This window comes from Rutidosis leptorrhynchoides, chromosome 9 (assembly GCF_046630445.1).
Source record: "Rutidosis leptorrhynchoides isolate AG116_Rl617_1_P2 chromosome 9, CSIRO_AGI_Rlap_v1, whole genome shotgun sequence".
In the NCBI taxonomy this organism is placed as follows: Eukaryota; Viridiplantae; Streptophyta; class Magnoliopsida; order Asterales; family Asteraceae; genus Rutidosis; species Rutidosis leptorrhynchoides.
In genome coordinates, this window is record NC_092341.1 from 48,448,581 (window position 1) to 48,470,243 (window position 21,663).

General features: G+C 35.9%; 3 protein-coding genes and 1 pseudogene across 3 annotated transcripts in view; all 4 read left to right on the forward strand.

Annotated features, from left to right (window-relative positions):
* LOC139866032 (uncharacterized) overlaps nt 1-13,952 on the forward strand; it is a 42,104-nt gene extending 28,152 nt beyond the window's left edge. Inside the window, exon 2 of the mRNA XM_071854163.1 lies at nt 13,859-13,952. Coding sequence (XP_071710264.1) covers nt 13,859-13,869 — 11 coding nt within the window. The 3' untranslated portion in view covers nt 13,870-13,952. The remainder of the gene's footprint in view (nt 1-13,858) is intronic.
* A 524-nt stretch (nt 13,953-14,476) lies between these two features.
* Nucleotides 14,477-15,796, forward strand: LOC139868023 (uncharacterized). The gene is made up of 3 exons (XM_071856362.1): nt 14,477-15,458; nt 15,592-15,664; nt 15,715-15,796. The coding sequence occupies exons 1-3, from the start codon at nt 14,477-14,479 to the stop codon at nt 15,794-15,796; spliced, it is 1,137 nt and encodes a 378-aa protein (XP_071712463.1).
* A 1,341-nt stretch (nt 15,797-17,137) lies between these two features.
* Nucleotides 17,138-18,888, forward strand: LOC139868024 (probable inactive poly [ADP-ribose] polymerase SRO5). Its single transcript, XM_071856363.1, has 5 exons — nt 17,138-17,715; nt 17,830-18,071; nt 18,190-18,299; nt 18,391-18,486; nt 18,795-18,888. The coding sequence occupies exons 1-5, from the start codon at nt 17,138-17,140 to the stop codon at nt 18,846-18,848; spliced, it is 1,080 nt and encodes a 359-aa protein (XP_071712464.1). The 3' UTR covers nt 18,849-18,888.
* A 487-nt stretch (nt 18,889-19,375) lies between these two features.
* On the forward strand, nt 19,376-20,576 carry LOC139868025 (S-adenosylmethionine synthase 2-like; annotated as a pseudogene).
* The last annotated feature ends 1,087 nt before the right edge of the window (nt 20,577-21,663 follow it).

Here is a 21,663-nt window from a genome sequence, read left to right on the forward strand (position 1 = left end):
TACTATTAACTACTCTTAATATTCTGTATGATTAACTTGTTCCATTTAACTATTTTGAAGGAAATGGCACCGACTACTCGACACACCGTGAATATGAATGAAGAGGAATTCCGTACTTTTCTAGCTTCAAACATAGCCGCAGTACAGGCTGCGCTACATACCAACAATAACCTTGGATCTAGCAGTACAGGAAATCGTGTAGGATGCACCTACAAAGAATTCACTGCCTGCAAACCTTTGGAATTTGATGGAACCGAAGGACCGATCGGATTGAAACGGTGGACCGAGAAGGTTGAATCGGTGTTTGCCATAAGTAAGTGTACTGAAGAGGACAAAGTGAAGTACGCTACGCATACCTTCACAGGTTCTGCGTTAACATGGTGGAATACCTATCTAGAGCAAGTGGGACAAGATGATGCGTACGCACTACCGTGGTCAGCATTCAAGCACTTGATGAACGAGAAATACCGTCCCAGAACCGAGGTCAATAAGCTCAAGACAGAACTTAGAGGGTTACGAACCCAAGGATTTGATATTACCACGTACGAAAGACGATTCACAGAATTGTGCCTATTGTGTCCGGGAGCATTCGAAGATGAGGAAGAGAAGATCGACGCGTTTGTGAAAGGATTACCGGAAAGAATCCAAGAAGATATAAGTTCACACGAGCCCGCCTCCATACAACAGGCATGTAGAATGGCTCACAAACTAGTGAACCAGATTGAAGAAAGAATTAAAGAACAGACTGCTGAAGAGGCCAATGTGAAGCAAGTCAAAAGAAAGTGGGAGGAAAACGGTGATAAGAATCACCAATACAACAACAACAGCAATTACAACAATAATCGCAACAATTATCCCAACAATCGCAACATCAATCGCAACTACAACAAACGGCCCAACAACAACAACAACAACAACAACAACAGCAACTACAACAATCATCCCAACAACAATAATAACCGCAACAACAACAACAATCAGAAGCAACTATGCCAAAGGTGTGAAAAGAATCACTCGGGGTTCTGCACCAAATTTTGCAACAAGTGTAAAAGAAATGGTCATAGCGCGGCGAAGTGTGAGGTCTACGGACCAGGGGTTAATAGAACGAAAGGAACAAATGGTGTCGGAACGAGTAATGGCGGAGCAAGTAGTGTCGGAGCAAGTTATGCCAATGTAGTTTGTTATAAATGTGGAAAACCAGGCCACATTATTAGAAATTGCCCGAACCAGGAGAACACGAATGGACAAGGCCGTGGAAGAGTTTTCAATATTAATGCGGTAGAGGCACAGGAAGACCCGGAGCTTGTTACGGGTACGTTTCTTATTGACAATAAATCTGCTTACGTTTTATTTGATTCGGGTGCGGATAGAAGCTATATGAGTAGAGATTTTTGTGCTAAATTAAGTTGTCCATTGACGCCTTTGGATAGTAAATTTTTACTCGAATTAGCAAATGGTAAATTAATTTCAGCAGATAATATATGTCGGAATCGAGAAATTAAACTGGTTAGCGAAACATTTAAGATTGATTTGATACCAGTAGAGTTAGGGAGTTTTGATGTGATAATCGGTATGGACTGGTTGAAAGAAGTGAAAGCGGAGATCGTTTGTTACAAAAATGCAATTCGCATTATACGAGAAAAAGGAAAACCCTTAATGGTGTACGGAGAAAAGGGCAACACGAAGCTACATCTTATTAGTAATTTGAAGGCACAAAAACTAATAAGAAAAGGTTGCTATGCTGTTCTAGCACACGTCGAGAAAGTACAAACTGAAGAAAAGAGCATCAATGATGTTCCCATTGCAAAAGAATTTCCCGATGTATTTCCGAAAGAATTACCGGGATTACCCCCACATCGATCCGTTGAATTTCAAATAGATCTTGTACCAGGAGCTGCACCAATAGCTCGTGCTCCTTACAGACTCGCACCCAGCGAGATGAAAGAACTGCAAAGCCAATTACAAGAACTTTTAGAGCGTGGTTTCATTCGACCAAGCACATCACCGTGGGGAGCTCCTGTTTTGTTTGTCAAGAAGAAAGATGGTACATTCAGGTTGTGTATCGACTACCGAGAGTTGAACAAACTTACCATCAAGAACCGCTACCCACTACCGAGAATCGACGACTTATTTGATCAACTACAAGGCTCGTCTGTTTATTCAAAGATTGACTTACGTTCCGGGTATCATCAAATGCGGGTGAAAGAAGATGATATTCCAAAGACTGCTTTCAGAACACGTTACGGTCATTACGAGTTTATGGTCATGCCGTTTGGTTTAACTAATGCACCAGCTGTGTTCATGGACCTTATGAACCGAGTGTGTGGACCATACCTTGACAAGTTTGTCATTGTTTTCATTGATGACATACTTATTTACTCAAAGAATGACCAAGAACACGGTGAACATTTGAGAAAGGTGTTAGAAGTATTGAGGAAGGAAGAATTGTACGCTAAGTTTTCAAAGTGTGCATTTTGGTTGGAAGAAGTTCAATTCCTCGGTCACATAGTGAACAAAGAAGGTATTAAGGTGGATCCGGCAAAGATAGAAACTGTTGAAAAGTGGGAAACCCCGAAAACTCCGAAACACATACGCCAGTTTTTAGGACTAGCTGGTTACTACAGAAGGTTCATCCAAGACTTTTCCAGAATAGCAAAACCCTTGACTGCATTAACGCATAAAGGGAAGAAATTTGAATGGAATGATGAACAAGAGAAAGCGTTTCAGTTATTGAAGAAAAAGCTAACTACGGCACCTATATTGTCATTGCCTGAAGGGAATGATGATTTTGTGATTTATTGTGACGCATCAAAGCAAGGTCTCGGTTGTGTATTAATGCAACGAACGAAGGTGATTGCTTATGCGTCTAGACAATTGAAGATTCACGAACAAAATTATACGACGCATGATTTGGAATTAGGCGCGGTTGTTTTTGCATTAAAGACTTGGAGGCACTACTTATATGGGGTCAAAAGTATTATATATACCGACCACAAAAGTCTTCAACACATATTTAATCAGAAACAACTGAATATGAGGCAGCGTAGGTGGATTGAATTATTGAATGATTACGATTTTGAGATTCGTTACCACCCGGGGAAGGCAAATGTGGTAGCCGATGCCTTGAGCAGGAAGGATAGAGAACCCATTCGAGTAAAATCTATGAATATAATGATTCATAATAACATTACTACTCAAATAAAGGAGGCGCAACAAGGAGTTTTAAAAGAGGGAAATTTAAAGGATGAAATACCCAAAGGATCGGAGAAGCATCTTAATATTCGGGAAGACGGAACCCGGTATAGGGCTGAAAGGATTTGGGTACCAAAATTTGGAGATATGAGAGAAATGGTACTTAGAGAAGCTCATAAAACCAGGTACTCAATACATCCTGGAACGGGGAAGATGTACAAGGATCTCAAGAAACATTTTTGGTGGCCGGGTATGAAAGCCGATGTTGCTAAATACGTAGGAGAATGTTTGACGTGTTCTAAGGTCAAAGCTGAGCATCAGAAACCATCAGGTCTACTTCAACAACCCGAAATCCCGGAATGGAAATGGGAAAACATTACCATGGATTTCATCACTAAATTGCCAAGGACTGCAAGTGGTTTTGATACTATTTGGGTAATAGTTGATCGTCTCACCAAATCAGCACACTTCCTACCAATAAGAGAAGATGACAAGATGGAGAAGTTAGCACGACTGTATTTGAAGGAAGTCGTCTCCAGACATGGAATACCAATCTCTATTATCTCTGATAGGGATGGCAGATTTATTTCAAGATTCTGGCAGACATTACAGCAAGCATTAGGAACTCGTCTAGACATGAGTACTGCCTATCATCCACAAACTGATGGGCAGAGCGAAAGGACGATACAAACGCTTGAAGACATGCTACGAGCATGTGTTATTGATTTCGGAAACAGTTGGGATCGACATCTACCGTTAGCAGAATTTTCCTACAACAACAGCTACCATTCAAGCATTGAGATGGCGCCGTTTGAAGCACTTTATGGTAGAAAGTGCAGGTCTCCGATTTGTTGGAGTGAGGTGGGGGATAGACAGATTACGGGTCCGGAGATTATACAAGAAACTACCGAGAAGATCATCCAAATTCAACAACGGTTGAAAACCGCCCAAAGTCGACAAAAGAGTTACGCTGACATTAAAAGAAAAGATATAGAATTTGAAATTGGAGAGATGGTCATGCTTAAAGTTTCACCTTGGAAAGGCGTTGTTCGATTTGGTAAACGAGGGAAATTAAATCCAAGGTATATTGGACCATTCAAGATTATTGATCGTGTCGGACCAGTAGCTTACCGACTTGAGTTACCTCAACAACTCGCGGCTGTACATAACACTTTCCACGTCTCGAATTTGAAGAAATGTTTTGCTAAAGAAGATCTCACTATTCCGTTAGATGAAATCCAAATCAACGAAAAACTCCAATTCATCGAAGAACCCGTCGAAATAATGGATCGTGAGGTTAAAAGACTTAAGCAAAACAAGATACCAATTGTTAAGGTTCGATGGAATGCTCGTAGAGGACCCGAGTTCACCTGGGAGCGTGAAGATCAGATGAAGAAGAAATACCCGCATCTATTTCCAGAAGATTCGTCAACACCTTCAACAGCTTAAAATTTCGGGACGAAATTTATTTAACGGGTAGGTACTGTAGTGACCCGAACTTTTCTATGTTTATATATATTAATTGAGATTGATGTTTACATGATTAAATGTTTCCAACATGTTAAGCAATCAAACTTGTTAAGACTTGATTAATTGAAATAGGTTTCATATAGACAATTGACCACCCAAGTTGACCGGTGATTCACGAACGTTAAAACTTGTAAAAAAAAAACTATATGATGACATATATATGGTTATATATATAGTTAACATGATATTATGATAAGTAAACATATCATTAATTATATTAACAATGAACTACATATGTAAAAACAAGACTACTAACTTAATGATTTTGAAACGAGACATATATGTAACGTTTATCGTTGTAACGACATTTAATGTATATATATCATATTAAGAGATATTCGTACATCATAATATCATGATAATATAATAATTTAAAATCTCTTATGATATTATAAACATTGGGTTAACAACATTTAACAAGATCGTTAACCTAAAGGTTTCAAAACAACACTTACATGTAACGACTAACGATGACTTAACGACTCAGTTAAAATGTATATACATGTAGTGTTTTAATATGTATTTATACACTTTTGAAAGACTTCAATACACTTATCAAAATACTTCTACTTAACAAAAATGCTTACAATTACATTCTCGTTCAGTTTCATCAACAATTCTACTCGTATGCACCCGTATTCGTACTCGTACAATACACAGCTTTTAGATGTATGTACTATTGGTATATACACTCCAATGATCAGCTCTTAGCAGCCCATGTGAGTCACCTAACACATGTGGGAACCATCATTTGGCAACTAGCATGAAATATCTCATAAGATTACAAAAATATGAGTAATCATTCATGACTTATTTACATGAAAACAAAATTACATATCCTTTATATCTAATCCATACACCAACGACCAAAAACACCTACAAACACTTTCATTCATCAATTTTCTTCATCTAATTGAACTCTCTCAAGTTCTATCTTCAAGTTCTAAGTGTTCTTCATAAATTCCAAAAGTTCTAGTTTCATAAAATCAAGAATACTTTCAAGTTTGCTAGCTCACTTCCAATCTTGTAAGGTGATCATCCAACCTCAAGAAATCTTTGTTTCTTACAGTAGGTTATCATTCTAATACAAGGTAATAATCATATTCAAACTTTGGTTCAATTTCTATAACTATAACAATCTTATTTCAAGTGATGATCTTACTTGAACTTGTTTTCGTGTCATGATTTTGCTTCAAGAACTTTGAGCCATCCAAGGATCCATTGAAGCTAGATCCATTTTTCTCTTTTCCAGTAGGTTCATCCAAGGAACTTAAGGTAGTAATGATGTTCATAACATCATTCGATTCATACATATAAAGCTATCTTATTCGAAGGTTTAAACTTGTAATCACTAGAACATAGTTTAGTTAATTCTAAACTTGTTCGCAAACAAAAGTTAATCCTTCTAACTTGACTTTTAAAATCAACTAAACACATGTTCTATATCTATATGATATGCTAACTTAATGATTTAAAACCTGGAAACACGAAAAACACCGTAAAACCGGATTTACGCCGTCGTAGTAACACCGCGGGCTGTTTTGGGTTAGTTAATTAAAAACTATGATAAACTTTGATTTAAAAGTTGTTATTCTGAGAAAATGATTTTTATTATGAACATGAAACTATATCCAAAAATTATGGTTAAACTCAAAGTGGAAGTATGTTTTCTAAAATGGTCATCTAGACGTCGTTCTTTCGACTGAAATGACTACCTTTACAAAAACGACTTGTAACTTATTTTTCTGACTAGAAACCTATACTTTTTTTGTTTAGATTCATAAAATAGAGTTCAATATGAAACCATAGCAATTTGATTCACTCAAAACGGATTTAAAATGAAGAAGTTATGGGTAAAACAAGATTGGATAATTTTTCTCATTTTAGCTACGTGAAAATTGGTAAAAAAAATCTATTCCAACCATAACTTAATCAACTTGTATTATATATTATGTAATCTTGAGATACCATAGACACGTATACAATGTTTCGACCTATCATGTTGACACATCTATATATATTTCGGAACAACCATAGACACTCTATATGTGAATGTTGGAGTTAGCTATACAGGGTTGAGGTTGATTCCAAAATATATATAGTTTGAGTTGTGATCAATACTGAGATACGTATACACTGGGTCGTGGATTGATTCAAGATAATATTTATCGATTTATTTCTGTACATCTAACTGTGGACAACTAGTTGTAGGTTACTAACGAGGACAGCTGACTTAATAAACTTAAAACATCAAAATATATTAAAAGTGTTGTAAATATATTTTGAACATACTTTGATATATATGTATATATTGTTATAGGTTCGTGAATCAACCAGTGGCCAAGTCTTACTTCCCGACGAAGTAAAAAAATCTGTGAAAGTGAGTTATAGTCCCACTTTTAAAATCTAATATTTTTGGGATGAGAATACATGCAGGTTTTATAAATGATTTACAAAATAGACACAAGTACGTGAAACTACATTCTATGGTTGAATTATCGAAATCGAATATGCCCCTTTTTATTAAGTCTGGTAATCTAAGAATTAGGGAACAGACACCCTAATTGACGCGAATCCTAAAGATAGATCTATTGGGCCTAACAAACCCCATCCAAAGTACCGGATGCTTTAGTACTTCGAAATTTATATCATATCCGAAGGGTGTCCCGGAATGATGGGGATATTCTTATATATGCATCTTGTTATTGTCGGTTACCAGGTGTTCACCATATGAATGATTTTTATCTCTATGTATGGGATGTGTATTGAAATATGAAATCTTGTGGTCTATTGTTACGATTTGATATATATAGGTTAAACCTATAACTCACCAACATTTTTGTTGACGTTTTAAGCATGTTTATTCTCAGGTGATTATTAAGAGCTTCCGCTGTCGCATACTTAAATAAGGACAAGATTTGGAGTCCATGCTTGTATGATATTGTGTAAAAACTGCATTCAAGAAACTTATTTTGTTGTAACATATTTGTATTGTAAACCATTATGTAATGGTCGTGTGTAAACAGGATATTTTAGATTATCATTATTTGATAATCTACGTAAAGCTTTTTAAACCTTTATTGATGAAATAAAGGTTATGGTTTGTTTAAAAATGAATGCAGTCTTTGAAAAACGTCTCATATAGAGGTCAAAACCTCGCAACGAAATCAATTAATATGGAACGTTTTTAATCAATAAGAACGGGACATTTCAGGCAGGGCCGTGGAAGAGTTTTTAATATTAATGCGGCAGAAGCACAGGAAGACCCGGAGCTTGTTACGGGTACGTTTCTTATTGACGATAAATCTGCTTATGTTTTATTTGATTCGGGTGCGGATATAAGCGATATGAGTAGAGATTTTTGTGCTAAATTAAGTTGCCCATTGACGCCTTTGGATAATAAATTTTTACTCGAATTAGCAAATGGTGAATTAATTTCAGCAGATAATATATATCGGGATAGAGAAATTAAACTGGGTGATGAAACGTTTAAGATTGATTTAATACAAGTCGAGTTAGTGAGTTTTGATGTAATAATTGGCATGGACTGGTTGAAGAAGGTAAGAGCAGAGGTCGTTTGTTACAAAAATGCGATTCGCATTATGCGTGAAAAAGGAAAACCTTTAATGGTGTACGGAGAAAAGAACAACGCAAAGTTAAATCTTATTAGTAGTTTGAAGGCGCAAAAACTAATAAGAAAAGGTTATTACGTCATTCTAGCACACATCGAGGAAGTTAAACCTGAAGAAAAGAACATCAGTGATGTTCCCGTCGCAAAAGAATTTTCCGATGTATTTCCGAAAGAATTACCGGGATTACCCCCACATCGATCCGTTGAATTTCAAATAGACCTTGTACCAGGAGCTGCACCAATAGCTAGTGCTCCATACAGACTCGCACCCAGCAAAATGAAAGAATTACAAAGTCAGTTACAGAAACTTTTAGAGCGTGGTTTCATTCGACCAAGTACATCACCATGGGGAGCTCCTATTCTGTTTGTCAATAAGAAAGATGGTACATTCAGGTTGTGTATCGACTACCGAGAGTTGAACAAACTTACCATCAAGAACCGTTACCCATAACCGAGAATCGACGACTTATTTGATCAACTACAAGGCTTGTCGGTTTATTCAAAGATCAATTTACATTCTGGATATCACCAAATGCGGGTGAAAGAGGATGACATTCCGAAGACTGCTTTTAGGACGCGTTACGGTCATTACGAGTTTATGGTTATGCCGTTTGAATTGACTAACGCACCAGCTGTGTTCATGGACCTCATGAACCGAGTGTGTGGGCCATATCTTGACAAGTTTGTCATTGTTTTCATTGATGACATATTTATTTACCCGAAGAATGATCAAGAGCACGAAGAACATTTGAGAAAAGTGCTAGAGTTGCTGAGAAAAGAAAAACTGTACGCTAAGTTTTCAAAGTGTGCATTTTGGTTGGAAGAAGTTCAATTCCTCGATCATATAGTGAACAAAGAAGGTATTCAGGTGGATCCAGCAAAGATTGAAACCGTTGAAAAGTGGGAAACCCCGAAAACTCCGAAACACATACGTCAATTTTTAGGACTGGCTGGTTATTACAGGAGATTCATCCAAGATTTTTCCAAAATTGCAAAACCCTTGACTGCATTAACGCATAAAGGGAAGAAATTTGAATGGAAGGATGAACAAGAGAAAGCGTTTCAATTATTGAAGAAAAAGTTAACTACGGCACCTATATTGTCATTACCTGAAGGGAATGATGATTTTGTGATATATTGTGACGCCTCAAAGCAAGGTCTCGGTTGTGTATTAATGCAACGAACGAAGGTAATTGCTTATGCATCTAGACAATTGAAGATTCACGAGCAGAATTATACGACGCATGATTTGGAATTAGGCGCAGTTGTTTTTGCATTAAAGACTTGGAGGCACTACTTATACGGGGTTAAAAGTATTATATATACCGACCACAAAAGTCTTCAACACATATTTAATCAGAAACAACTGAATATGAGGCAACGTAGGTGGATTGAATTGTTGAATGATTACGACTTTGAGATTCGTTACCACCCGGGGAAGGCAAATGTGGTAGCCGATGCCTTGAGCGGAAAGGACAGAGAACCCATTCGAGTAAAAGCTATGAATATAATGATTCACACTAACCTTACTACTCAAATAAAGGAGGGACAATAAGGAGTTTTAAAAGAGGGAAATTTAAAAGATGAAATATCCAAAGGATCGGAGAAGCATCTTAATATTCGGGAAGACGGAACCCGGTATAGGGCTGAAAGAATTTGGGTACCAAAATTTGGAGATATGAGAGAAATGGTACTTAGAGAAGCTCATAAAACTAGATACTCAATACATCGTGGAACGGGGAAGATGTACAAGGATCTCAAGAAACATTTTTGGTAGCCGGGTATGAAAGCCGATGTTGCTAAATACGTAGGAGAATGTTTGACGTGTTATAAGGTCAAAGCGGAGCATCAGAAACCATCCGGTCTACTTCAACAACCCGAAATCCCGGAATGGAAATGGGAAAACATTACCATGGATTTCATCACTAAATTGCCAAGGACTGCAAGCGGTTTTGATACTATTTGGGTAATAGTTGATTTTCTCACCAAATCAGCACATTTCCTGCCAATAAGAGAAGATGACAAGATGGAGAAGTTAGCATGACTGTATTTGAAGGAAGTCGTCTCCAGACATGGAATACCAATCTCTATTATCTCTGATTGGGATGGTAGATTTATTTCAAGATTCTGGCAGACATTACAGCAAGCATTAGGAACTCGTCTAGACATGAGTACTGCCTATCATCCACAAACTGATGGGCAGAGCAAAAGGATGATACAAACGCTTGAAGACATGCTACGAGCATGTGTTATTGATTTCGGAAACAGTTGGGATCGACATCTACCGTTAGCATAATTTTCCTACAGCAACAGCTACCATTCAAGCATTGAGATGGCGCCGTTTGAAGTACTTTATGGTAGAAAGTACAGGTCTCCAATTTTTTGGAGTGAAGTGGGGGATAGAGAGATTACGGGTCCGGAGATAATACAAGAAACTACCGAGAAGATCATCCAAATTCAACAACGGTTGAAAACTGCCCAAAGTCGACAAAAGAGCTACGCCGACATTAAAAGAAAAGATATAGAATTTGAAATTGGAGAGATGGTCATGCTTAAGGTTGCTCCTTGGAAAGGCGTTGATCGATTTGGTAAACGAGGGAAATTAAATCCAAGGTATATAGGACCATTCAAGATTATTGATCGTGTCGGACCATTAGCTTACCGACTTGAGTTACCTCAACAACTCGCAGCTGTACATAACACTTTCCACGTCTCAAATTTGAAGAAATGTTTTGCTAAAGAATATCTCTCTATTCCATTAGATGAAATCCAAATCAACGAAAAACTTCAATTCATCGAAGAACCTGTCGAAATAATGGATCGTGAGGTTAAAAGACTTAAACAAAACAAGATACCAATTGTTAAGGTTCGATGGAATGCTCGTAGAGGACCCGAGTTCACCTGGGAACAAGAAGATCAGATGAAGAAGAAATACCCGCACTTATTTCCAGAAGATACGTCAACACCTCCAACTGCTTAAAATTTCGGGACGAAATTTATTTAACGGGTAGGTACTGTAGTGACCCGAACTTTTACATGTTTATATATATTAAATGAAATTGTTATTTACATGATTAAGTGTTTTCAACATGTTAAGCAATCAAACTTGTTAAGACTTGATTAATTGAAATAGGGTTCATATAGACAATTGACCACCCAAGTTGACCGGTGATTCACGAACGTTAAAACTTGTAAAAACTATATGATTACATATATATGATTATATATATAGTTAACATGATATTATGATAAGTAAGTATCTCATTAGGTATTTTAACAATGAGTTATATACATAAAATTGAGTTTATTGAATTAAGAAACTCGAAACGATATATATAACGATTATCGTTATAACAACGTCTTACTAAATACATATGAATCATATTAAGATATTGATACACTATGTTTAATCATGATAAATGATAAGCAAACATGTCATTAAGTGTATTAACAATGAACTACATATGTAAAAACAAGACTACTAACTTAATGATTTCGAAACGAGACATATATGTAACGATTATCGTTGTAACAACATTTAACTGTATATATATATCATAATAAGATATATTAATATATCATAATATCATGATAATGTAATAATTTAACATCTCTTTAGATATAATAAACAATGGGTTAACAACATTTAACAAGATCGTTAACCTAAAGGTTTCAAAACAACATTTGCATGTAACGACTAACGATGACTTAACGACTCAGTTAAAATGTATATACATGTAGTGTTTTAATATGTATTTATACACTTTTGAAAGACTTCAATACACTTATAAAAATACTTCTACTTAACAAAAATGTATACAATTACATCCTCGTTCAGTTTCATCAACAATTCTACTCGTATGCACCCGTATTCGTACTCGTACAATACACAGCTTTTAGATGTATGTAGTATTGGTATATACACTCCAATGATCAGCTCTTAGTAGCCCATGTGAGTCACCTAACACATGTGGGAACCATCATTTGGCAACTAGTATGCAATATCTCATAAAATTACAAAAATATTAGTAATCATTCATGACTTATTTACAAGTAAATAAAATTACACATCCTTTATATCTAATCCATATACCAACGACCAAAAACACCTATAAACACTTTCATTCTTCAATTTTTTTTCATCTAATTGATCTCTCTCAAGTTCTATCTTCAAGTTCTAAGTGTTCTTCATAAATTCTATAAGTTCTAGTTTCATAAAATCAAGAATACTTCCAAGTTTGCTAGCTTACTTCCAATCTTGTAAAGTGATCATCCAACCTCAAGAAATCTTTCTTATTTACAGTAAGATATCTTTCTAATACAAGGTAATACTCATATTCAAACTTTGATTCAATTTCTATAACTATAACAATCTTATTTCGAGTGAAAATCTTACTTGAACTTGTTTTCGTGTCATGATTCTGCTTCAAGAACTTTCAAGCCATCCAAGGATCCTTTGAAGCTAGATCTATTTTTCTCATTTCCAGTAGGTTTACCTACTAAAATTAAGGTAGTAATGATGTTCATGATATCATTCGATTCATACATATAAAACTATCTTATTCGAAGATTTAAACTTGTAATCACTAGAACATAGTTTAGTTAATTCTAAACTTGTTCGCAAATAGAGTTAATCCTTCTAACTTGACTTTTAAAATCAACTAAACACATGTTCTATATCTATATGCAGTAATGTTTGAGTTAGCTATACAGGGTTGAGGTTGATTCCAAAATATATATACTTTGAGTTGTGATCTAGCCTGAGACGTGTATACACTGGGTCGTGGATTGATTCAAGATAATATATATTGATTTATTTCTGTACATCTAATTGTGGACAACTAGTTGTAGGTTACTAACGAGGACAGCTGACTTAATAAACTTAAAACATTAAAACGTATTAAAAATGTTGTAAATATATTTTGAACATACTTTGATATATATGTACATATTTGTTATAGGTTCGTGAATCGACCAGTGGCCAAGTCTTACTTTCCGACGAAGTAAAAATCTGTGAAAGTGAGTTATAGTCCCACTTTTAAAATCTAATATTTTGGGATGAGAATACATGCAGTTTTATAAATGTTTTACGAAATAGACACAAGTAAATGAAACTACATTATATGGGTGAATGATCGAAGCCGAATATGTCCCTTTTGCTTGGTAGCTTAAGAATTAGTAAACCGATCTACTAATTGACGCGAATCCTAAAGATAGATCTATTGGGCCTAACGAACCCCATCCAAAGTACCGGATGCTTTAGTACTTCGAATTCGTTTTTATCATGTCCGAAGGATTTCCCGGAATGATATGGGATATTCTTATATGCATCTTGTTAATGTCGGTTACCAGGTGTTCACCATATGAATGATTTTTATCTCTATGTATGTGATGTTTATTGAAATATGAAATCTTGTGGTCTATTATTACGATTTGATAAATATATAGGTTAAACCTATAACTCACCAACATTTTTGTTGACGTTTAAAACATGTTTATTCTCAGGTGATTATTAAGAGCTTCCGCTGTTGCATGCTAAAATATGGACAAGATATGGTGTCAGCATGCTTGTATAATATTGTTTAAAACTGCATTCGAGCTTTACTTTGTTGTAACATATTAATATTGTAAACCAACATGTAATTGTGGAGTGTATGTGTGATATTTTTAGATTATCATTTCTGATAATCTAGGTGGTGTCCTTTTAACCTTGTCGATAAAATAAAGGTTATGGTTTGTTTTAAAAACGAATGCAGTCTTTGAAAAACGTCTCATATAGAGGTTACAACCTCGCAACGAAATCAATTAATATGGAACGTTTATAATCTATATTAACGGGACATTTCAGGTAGACTCCAATTGATTTCATCTGTTCTAACCTCTATGCAAATTTACTGGGCATCAGTTTACATGTTACCTAGTACTTTTATCGGTGATATTGAAAATGTTAAAATGTTTTTTATGGAGTCAAAGCTGCAGTTCAAAAGGCAAAGCTAGAGTTGCATGGAAGTCCATTTGTATGCATAAAGACCAAGGTGGTTTAGGGATTAAGCCTTTGAAAACATGGAATGAGTTGTTGTTAATTAGGCAGCTATGGAAGATTGTTGCTCATGAGGATTCATTATGGGCCAAATGGGTTATGTTGTGAAGCTTAAGGGTAGAAGTATTTGGGATATGCAAATGGAAAACTCTGATAGTTGGGGTTGGAGACAATTACTTGCTCTAAGAGATAAAGAAAAGCCACATGTTGCTCATGTAATTGGTAATGGAATTAACACATCTGTCTGGTTTGATAATTGGAGTTCTATTGGTTATTTGGACCAAATGGTTACTAGAAGGGACAGGTTTCAGGCCAGGATGGGTGATAATTTGAAAGTGGCACATATTATCCTTGACAACCAATGGAAGTGGCCTGATGAATGGAGGCTTAAATATCCAGCTCTTTATAGTATTGATGTCCCTGTGTTAACAAACCAAGATGATGCAATAGTCTGGGTTAGTAATGATGGTAAAAGAAGCAAATACAACACGGATCAAGTCTGGAATGATTTGAGTGAAAATAAGCCAAAAGTCAAATGGCATCGTGTAATTTGGTTCCCACAGGCTACCCCTAAACATGCTTTTATAAGTTGTTTAGCTGTGCAGAATAGGCTGGTAACACAGGATAAGCTGCAGAAATGGTACCCTACTTTGAGATTAAATAGTGCTCTTTGCGATCAAGAGGTGGATTCCCATGAACATTTATTTTTTAGATGTATTTTTGCTGCTAAAGTATGGAATTTGTTGAAAAGGAAGCTGTTGTTTAAGGGATTGTCAAATAATTTGTACAGAATTATAGATCTCCTTTCTGCATATCCATTTTCTAAGAACATATGGAGTGTGATTAATAGAACTGTTGTTGCTGCTATGGTATATTATATATGGCAAGAACGAAATTGGAGAATTTTCAAAGGAAAGAAGAGATCTGTGCAGGATTTAAGGGGTACAATTGAGCAATTTGTTCGGGTCAAATTATTGACTTTTAAAGTCAAACGGAGTGCTGCTGTTATAAAAGCTGGTGAGTTGTGGGATTTGACTTGGGACAATATGCAGTTTCAATGGAATGGTGGGTAATTGGTTGTTCTAAATCTAGCGCGTCGTGAAAGATGAGACGCTTCGTTTAAATTAGTTGTATCTTCAGTTTGTGTTTGTATTTGGTTTGTATTGACTTGTATTTCTGTTTGTTTTGTTTGGGGCAGGTTTTGGCCCGGGCCTTTATTTGTATGGATTTAATAATAAGGTTTTCCCCTTTGCAGTAAAAAAAGGTGAAGTGTAATAATTGCATTTATCGTATATTTTTTGTATAAAGACTATTCATATAGGACGAAGGAGTATATGCTAATAAGGCCCGACTCAAATTTGGATACTAATTGTAATGAGGTCGGTATCGTTTTGAGGATGTAGAGTGTCATATGATATTATTCGCTCGAAATAATTTTATCCTTTGATTTTATATATTAAACTTATTATATTTAATACAAGACTTAGGGCATATTTATTTTTAGCTTAATGATTTGTATCTATACAGCTTTTAATTCACTAGGTAAAATTGTTGTTTTTTCGTCAGTTAATATGTCATTTAACTTGAAAATTGGTATGTTTCTAAGAGACATAAAATCAGACACTCATTCATTAAAAATCTCGTTTGATATTATTCGCTGGGATTAATTTCATCCTTCGTTTCTAACAATGATTATCAGTGTGAAATTCAAAAGATACCTCCATCGACACATACATTAGAAAGTTGGCTATTATCAGTGCGAATTTCAAAAGATAAGAACGCTTGTCGTATTTTTAGTGTGATTTTTAATAGATAAGAACAATCGTCATAATTTTTAAGTGCGATTTTCAATAGATAAGTACAATCGTCTTAAAATACATTACTACCATGTTAGGTCAAAGATTTCGTTTACTTGTATCAAATATCAAACAAATAATTACCATAATCCCATATAAAAAAAGAAAAAGAAAAAAAGAACCTTATGACTTTACAATATATATCACATAGATATCACATAGAAACCCCCTTTCACAATGACCTTACAATAAACTAAAAATCGTTACTTTGTTGTATTGATTTAGAAGATCATACATTTATTAATGGACATTCTGATTTAAATAGTAGTAATCGTTATTTAAGAAAAAAAAAAAATCCCAAAAGTACAGACTTGCTAAACAAGGTGCATATGTACGGGTCAAATCCTAAGGGCATTTTCGTAATTCACATTGCATTCAATTCCGTGGGGAGCAGGTTTCGTTTATTGTAACCGACCTTCTTCCATATTATAAACCGGCGGCCCTCGCCACAAGTTTCCGTCGCACACCGTCGTAAATTGTACCTGTTGGCGTGCCCATACATATCACAAATTCTTTAATTGTTCCTCAAGTCTATACATACATGACTTATATATACACATACAGATATATGGATACAGATACTACAAATCAACTCAAATACGTACACATGCTTCTCAATTGTTGTAAGTAATTTACAGTTTTCTTAAATTAGTTACTTGAATTTGTACCTTAGTTAATTTACAGCCGTGTTTTCCTTTTTTTTTTTTTTTTGTATTATTATATTATTTTATTATATATTATATATAAGACGCTATATACATGTATGCAGCAGTTAATTACAGTTGGCGTTTTGTTCACGGGATTATCAGTGAAACATTTTAGGAATTAGGGTTTATAGGTGAAAATTTTGATTAGGTTAAGTTAATTTAGATTTTAAGTCATCAAACAATGTCTCGAGTACCTGTTGATCTGAATTTGATACCTGACGAAATTTCGATATTATCGAGTTTTGGAAGTGAATCGAAAGTTCATATACCAGTTCTACAAGGTTCTGTTGCTACTAATAGCTTTGAATATGGAGGTGATGATTATGACGAATCGTCGGTTTCTGATTGCGAAAGTGTTGTTTCCGGAAACCGAATTGCAGAACGGGTTTTAATCGAGAGTAATGAGACTAATGGATTGGTTCAATTGGATGAGAGTGATAAGCTGTACGGAACTATTGTGAAGAATTTTGTGACTAGGTTGGGTGAAATTGGGATTAATGTCCAAGTTGAATGTATTCGTAAGAATATGTTTAATTCGAGTGCGATTGCCCAAGCTAAACTAACTAGTTTCCAGCTGGTTACAAAAGCTGTGGAGAAAAAAAATGGCGGTGAGGTGAATGTTAAGTATGCTTGGTTCGGTGGATCAAAAGACGAAATCGATAAAATTGTTATGTACGGATTTGGTCATGATAATGTTCAGACTAATGGTGGTTTTGGTCAAGGAATTGTTCTTTCTGCTGCTCATTCTCCTCTTGAAAGGTTAGTTGAGTTTAAAATTCAAATATAGTTTGTTTTAGCTTATAAGTAATTGATTAGTATTTTGTATGTTGATAGAATAATTAGTGATTAGTTAATTATATATATTACTAACAGTATGGAGTCTGCAATTGTTGATGGTGATGGGATGAAACACATTTTGCTATGCCGTGTGTTATTGGGTAAAACTGAGCTTATGAATTGTGGTTCTAAACAATGTTATCCGAGTTCAGATGATTTCGACACTGGTGTGGATGATTTAGTCTCCCCAAAAAAGTATGTTGTGTGGAGTAGTCAGATGAACACTCATATATTACCTCAATTTGTCCTAAGTTTCAAGACGATAACGAATGTTATCAGTAAGTTGTTCCAAAAATTTCATGTATTAGTAATTGGATTTAACCTATTATTGTTTATTGATCTTGATTGAACCTAACGTATGTGATTTAGGGTCACAATTAAATGGAGTTCGTACAGGGAAACCTGTTTCCCCTAGGATCCCAATTCCACAACTCATTACTGCACTTTCAAAGATTTTGCCCCTTAAGGCCATCAAGGAGATCACGCTGCATCATCGCAGTTTCATCGTAAGTTTCAGTTAATTGTGTGTATGTCTTATTAGGCTCGAATTTTTGATCCTGAATCCTAATGATGGCTCTGGCTAGTAACGTTTGACAGGAGCATAAGATATCCAGATCTGAGATGATAAAAAGGATCAGAAAAGTTACCGGGGATAGGGTTTTGGTGGCGGTTTTAAAAGAATTCACAGAGCAGGTACACCTTCATCTTGTTGTAGTTAGAAAATTGCTGTTGGAACTGTAGGGCTGTGATCTTTGATTGAAAAGTTGCCAGCTCGATTGGTCACCCAGTAAACAAATTTTTGGTAGTCTGCAACATTTTCCTGTTCTCTTAATGGTTGCAAACAGGACATAGTGTATACATATATATATATATCCTGATATATGATTGCGCATATTTCATATTACTAGACTCGGACTGATTACGTATAAGAGCAGCTTCGAAATTCACAGAAAACAGTAAGAAGTTTTGTGCTTGATGGGGTTTTTTTGTTGGTTTTGCAGCGCGGGCTTGACCACTCTGGGAAATTTGAGTTGATTGCTAATCGACTAAAGTGAAGAAGTTGCAATACAAGTATGAACAAACAGAAGATCGGAGCATTTTTGGATGTGTTTGTTTTGTTGGTAACAAAAGAAATGAACACACTATATGAAGAGTTTTATATGCGTTTAGGTTTTATTTATATTTATATTTATATTTATATTATATTATACGCATTAGGAGTAACGTTTGTGCCTGTACATTTTTTCAATCATACAAAGCTATTAACTTCGAGAGTCTGTTGTTCTGCATACAATCAAGAGATAAATTTGTGATACGAAATCTGGACTTTTTGATTTTGCTCTCTTTTGTTACGGTTGGTTGATTGTTATCTCTTTTTGTTAGCCCTCTTTTGTTCCAGTTGGTCATTATGGGTATAAATGTTCATTTTCAAAACGTTATGAGCTTTTTCGAATTGCTTTTGTTCCATAATGTTATTTTTTATCATCTCGAGATAGTCTAGTTGTTGGTGATAGCTGATATTATGTATAAATTCTTAGCTCCGGTGTTATCGGCGCGGGTCACCATGAACAGAGGATTTTAACCAAACCCTGATTTTATAAAATCCTCCCCTACCTTTTTGTTCACATCTGCACCTGTGAATGAGGGACACCCAGACAAACTCTGTAATCAGATCTATGATGCAGTTCCTGTTTAGCTCAGGACCCTGACAGCTAGGTTGCTTGTGAAACCTGCACCAAAACCAACATGGTTATGGTTTTTGATATTGCTCAAGGTGTTCATGGAACCTGAGGATATTGGTGCTGGTGATCAAGGTCATATGTTTGGTTATGCTACTGATGAAACACCTGAGCTTATGCCTCTTAGTCATGTTCTTGCAACTAAGCTTGGTGCCCGTTTGACCGGAGTTCGAAAGCATGAAACTTGTGCATGGCTCAGGCCTGATGGAACGACGCAAGTCACAGTTCAATACCTTAATGATAATGGTGCAATGGTTCCACTTCGTGTCCAGACTATTCTTATTTCGACCCAACATGATGTGACTGTTACTAATGATGAGATTGCAGCTGATCTTTAAGAGCATGTGATTAAGCCTGTTGTGTCAGCTAACTACCTTGATGGTAAGAACCATTTTTCCATCTTATCTCGTCTGGTCATTTCATCATTGGTGGACCCCATGGTGATGCTGGACTTACCGGGCGTAAAATCATCATCGATACTTATGGTGGTTGCTTTCTCCGTAAAGGACCCCACTAAGGTGGACAGAAGTGGTGCTTACATTGTTAAACAAGCTGCTAGCATTGTGGCTTGTGGGTTAGCCAGGAGGGCTACTGTTCAGGTGTCGTATGCCATTGGTGTCCCTGAACTGTTGTCAGTTTTTGTTGATACTTATGGAAAATCAAAGATTCATGACAGGGAGATTTTGAAGATTGTGATGGAGAATTTTGATTTTAGACCCGGAATGATCTCCATCAACCTTGATCTTAAAAGAGGTGGGAACAAGAGGTTCTTGAAGGGTAAAACCGACCATCTTGCGGCCCCACACCAACTGCTCCTACGGTCTAACATGTGAGAGGGAAATCATGTAACACATGCTTAAAGGGACATGGGGCTGGGATTAAACCAATGATCACCGCTTTATGCTGCATGTCCCCCAACCACTAGGCTACTATCGCGGGGACAACAAGAGGTTCTTGAAGACTATTGTGTACGGACATTTCGGCAGGACAGACCCTATTTTCACTTGGGAGGTGGTGAAGGAACTCAAGTGCGAGAAGGCTTAATAAGAAAGCTAGAAGCTTGCTGGGAATTAAAACCATATCTCATTGCTTTCCAAAGTATTACTACATCAAATATATAGAGAGACTACTGAAACGGTGACTCTTCTAATGCTCAATTACATGAGGGAAAAACCGCTTTCTTAGCGGAAGAAAGAGGGAGCCACCCGTCCTGGAAAACGGAGTACGCTTTGGTTATAACAATTCAAGCGAGTAATAAACTAACTATTAAATACCGGTAAGAAAGTCCCACAATTGATAACTCATAGATAAAATAAGATCCATTGACAGTTGGGTCTATATATCTTGACATGAGCGTGAGCTCTCACGTTCAAAGCCCACTTGAAGATATATGTTGACCAAAAGTGCTCGACAAAGAAATCTTTTTGTCGATTCAGGGTGAGTTTTTGTTCCTTCACATTTGTTGGTGATTTTAGTGTCATAACAGTTATTTTAGTTGATTGAGATTTACAGAAAAAATAAGAATTAGCTAGATATAATTAACAATTGATTTGGAGAATGTGGAGTACACATTCGTAAAAGTTGACTAGATACTATCTTGAAAAATAGTGGGGGTTAAAGAGGCCGCGCCCCCTTGCGGGTCCAAGGGGAAGCGCCCCAGCTCAAAAGTTTAGGCACTATATGTTTTATCGAAAAGTTGTCTGCCAACAGATTTTCTCCCCAAGATGAAGGATTACACCCTTTGGTTTATCAATCGAATTATAACTGATTTCCCATCATGAAAATCATTTACTTGCTTTTCATTCCTAAACACATAAAAGACACAAACCTCTCTAATACATTATAATTATATTGTTCTTGCCTACAATCAAATCACGTTCTTATTTCATCCCAATTAGACTTTTGTGATATTCGATGCTTGTAGGGTCGAAATACTTAATTAAGAAGATGATTTTCCGATTCAAGAACCAAAAGAATTATCAAAACCTTGTTTTTTAAAAACATCTACAATTCCGTAAAGCTACTTTACCTCGCCTTTGCTCAATTATAGTCTTTTCGGGTAGCCTTAAACATGAATACCTTATTCGTCTTTTTTAGATTATGCTTTTGTCGTTGTTATTTATCATTGAGA

Excerpts from the sequence above, each read along its gene's own strand:
- LOC139868023 (XM_071856362.1), top strand. The coding sequence starts at position 14,477 with ATGGGCCAAATGGGTTATGTTGTGAAGCTTAAGGGTAGAAGTATTTGG. Across the intron at positions 15,459-15,591 it reads TATGCAGTTTCAATGGAATG|GTTTTGGCCCGGGCCTTTAT; the intron begins GTGGGTAATTGG and ends TGTTTGGGGCAG. Across the intron at positions 15,665-15,714 it reads GCAGTAAAAAAAGGTGAAGT|GACGAAGGAGTATATGCTAA; the intron begins GTAATAATTGCA and ends CTATTCATATAG.
- LOC139868024 (XM_071856363.1), top strand. The coding sequence starts at position 17,138 with ATGTCTCGAGTACCTGTTGATCTGAATTTGATACCTGACGAAATTTCG. Across the intron at positions 17,716-17,829 it reads GCTCATTCTCCTCTTGAAAG|TATGGAGTCTGCAATTGTTG; the intron begins GTTAGTTGAGTT and ends TATTACTAACAG. Across the intron at positions 18,300-18,390 it reads TGCATCATCGCAGTTTCATC|GAGCATAAGATATCCAGATC; the intron begins GTAAGTTTCAGT and ends AACGTTTGACAG.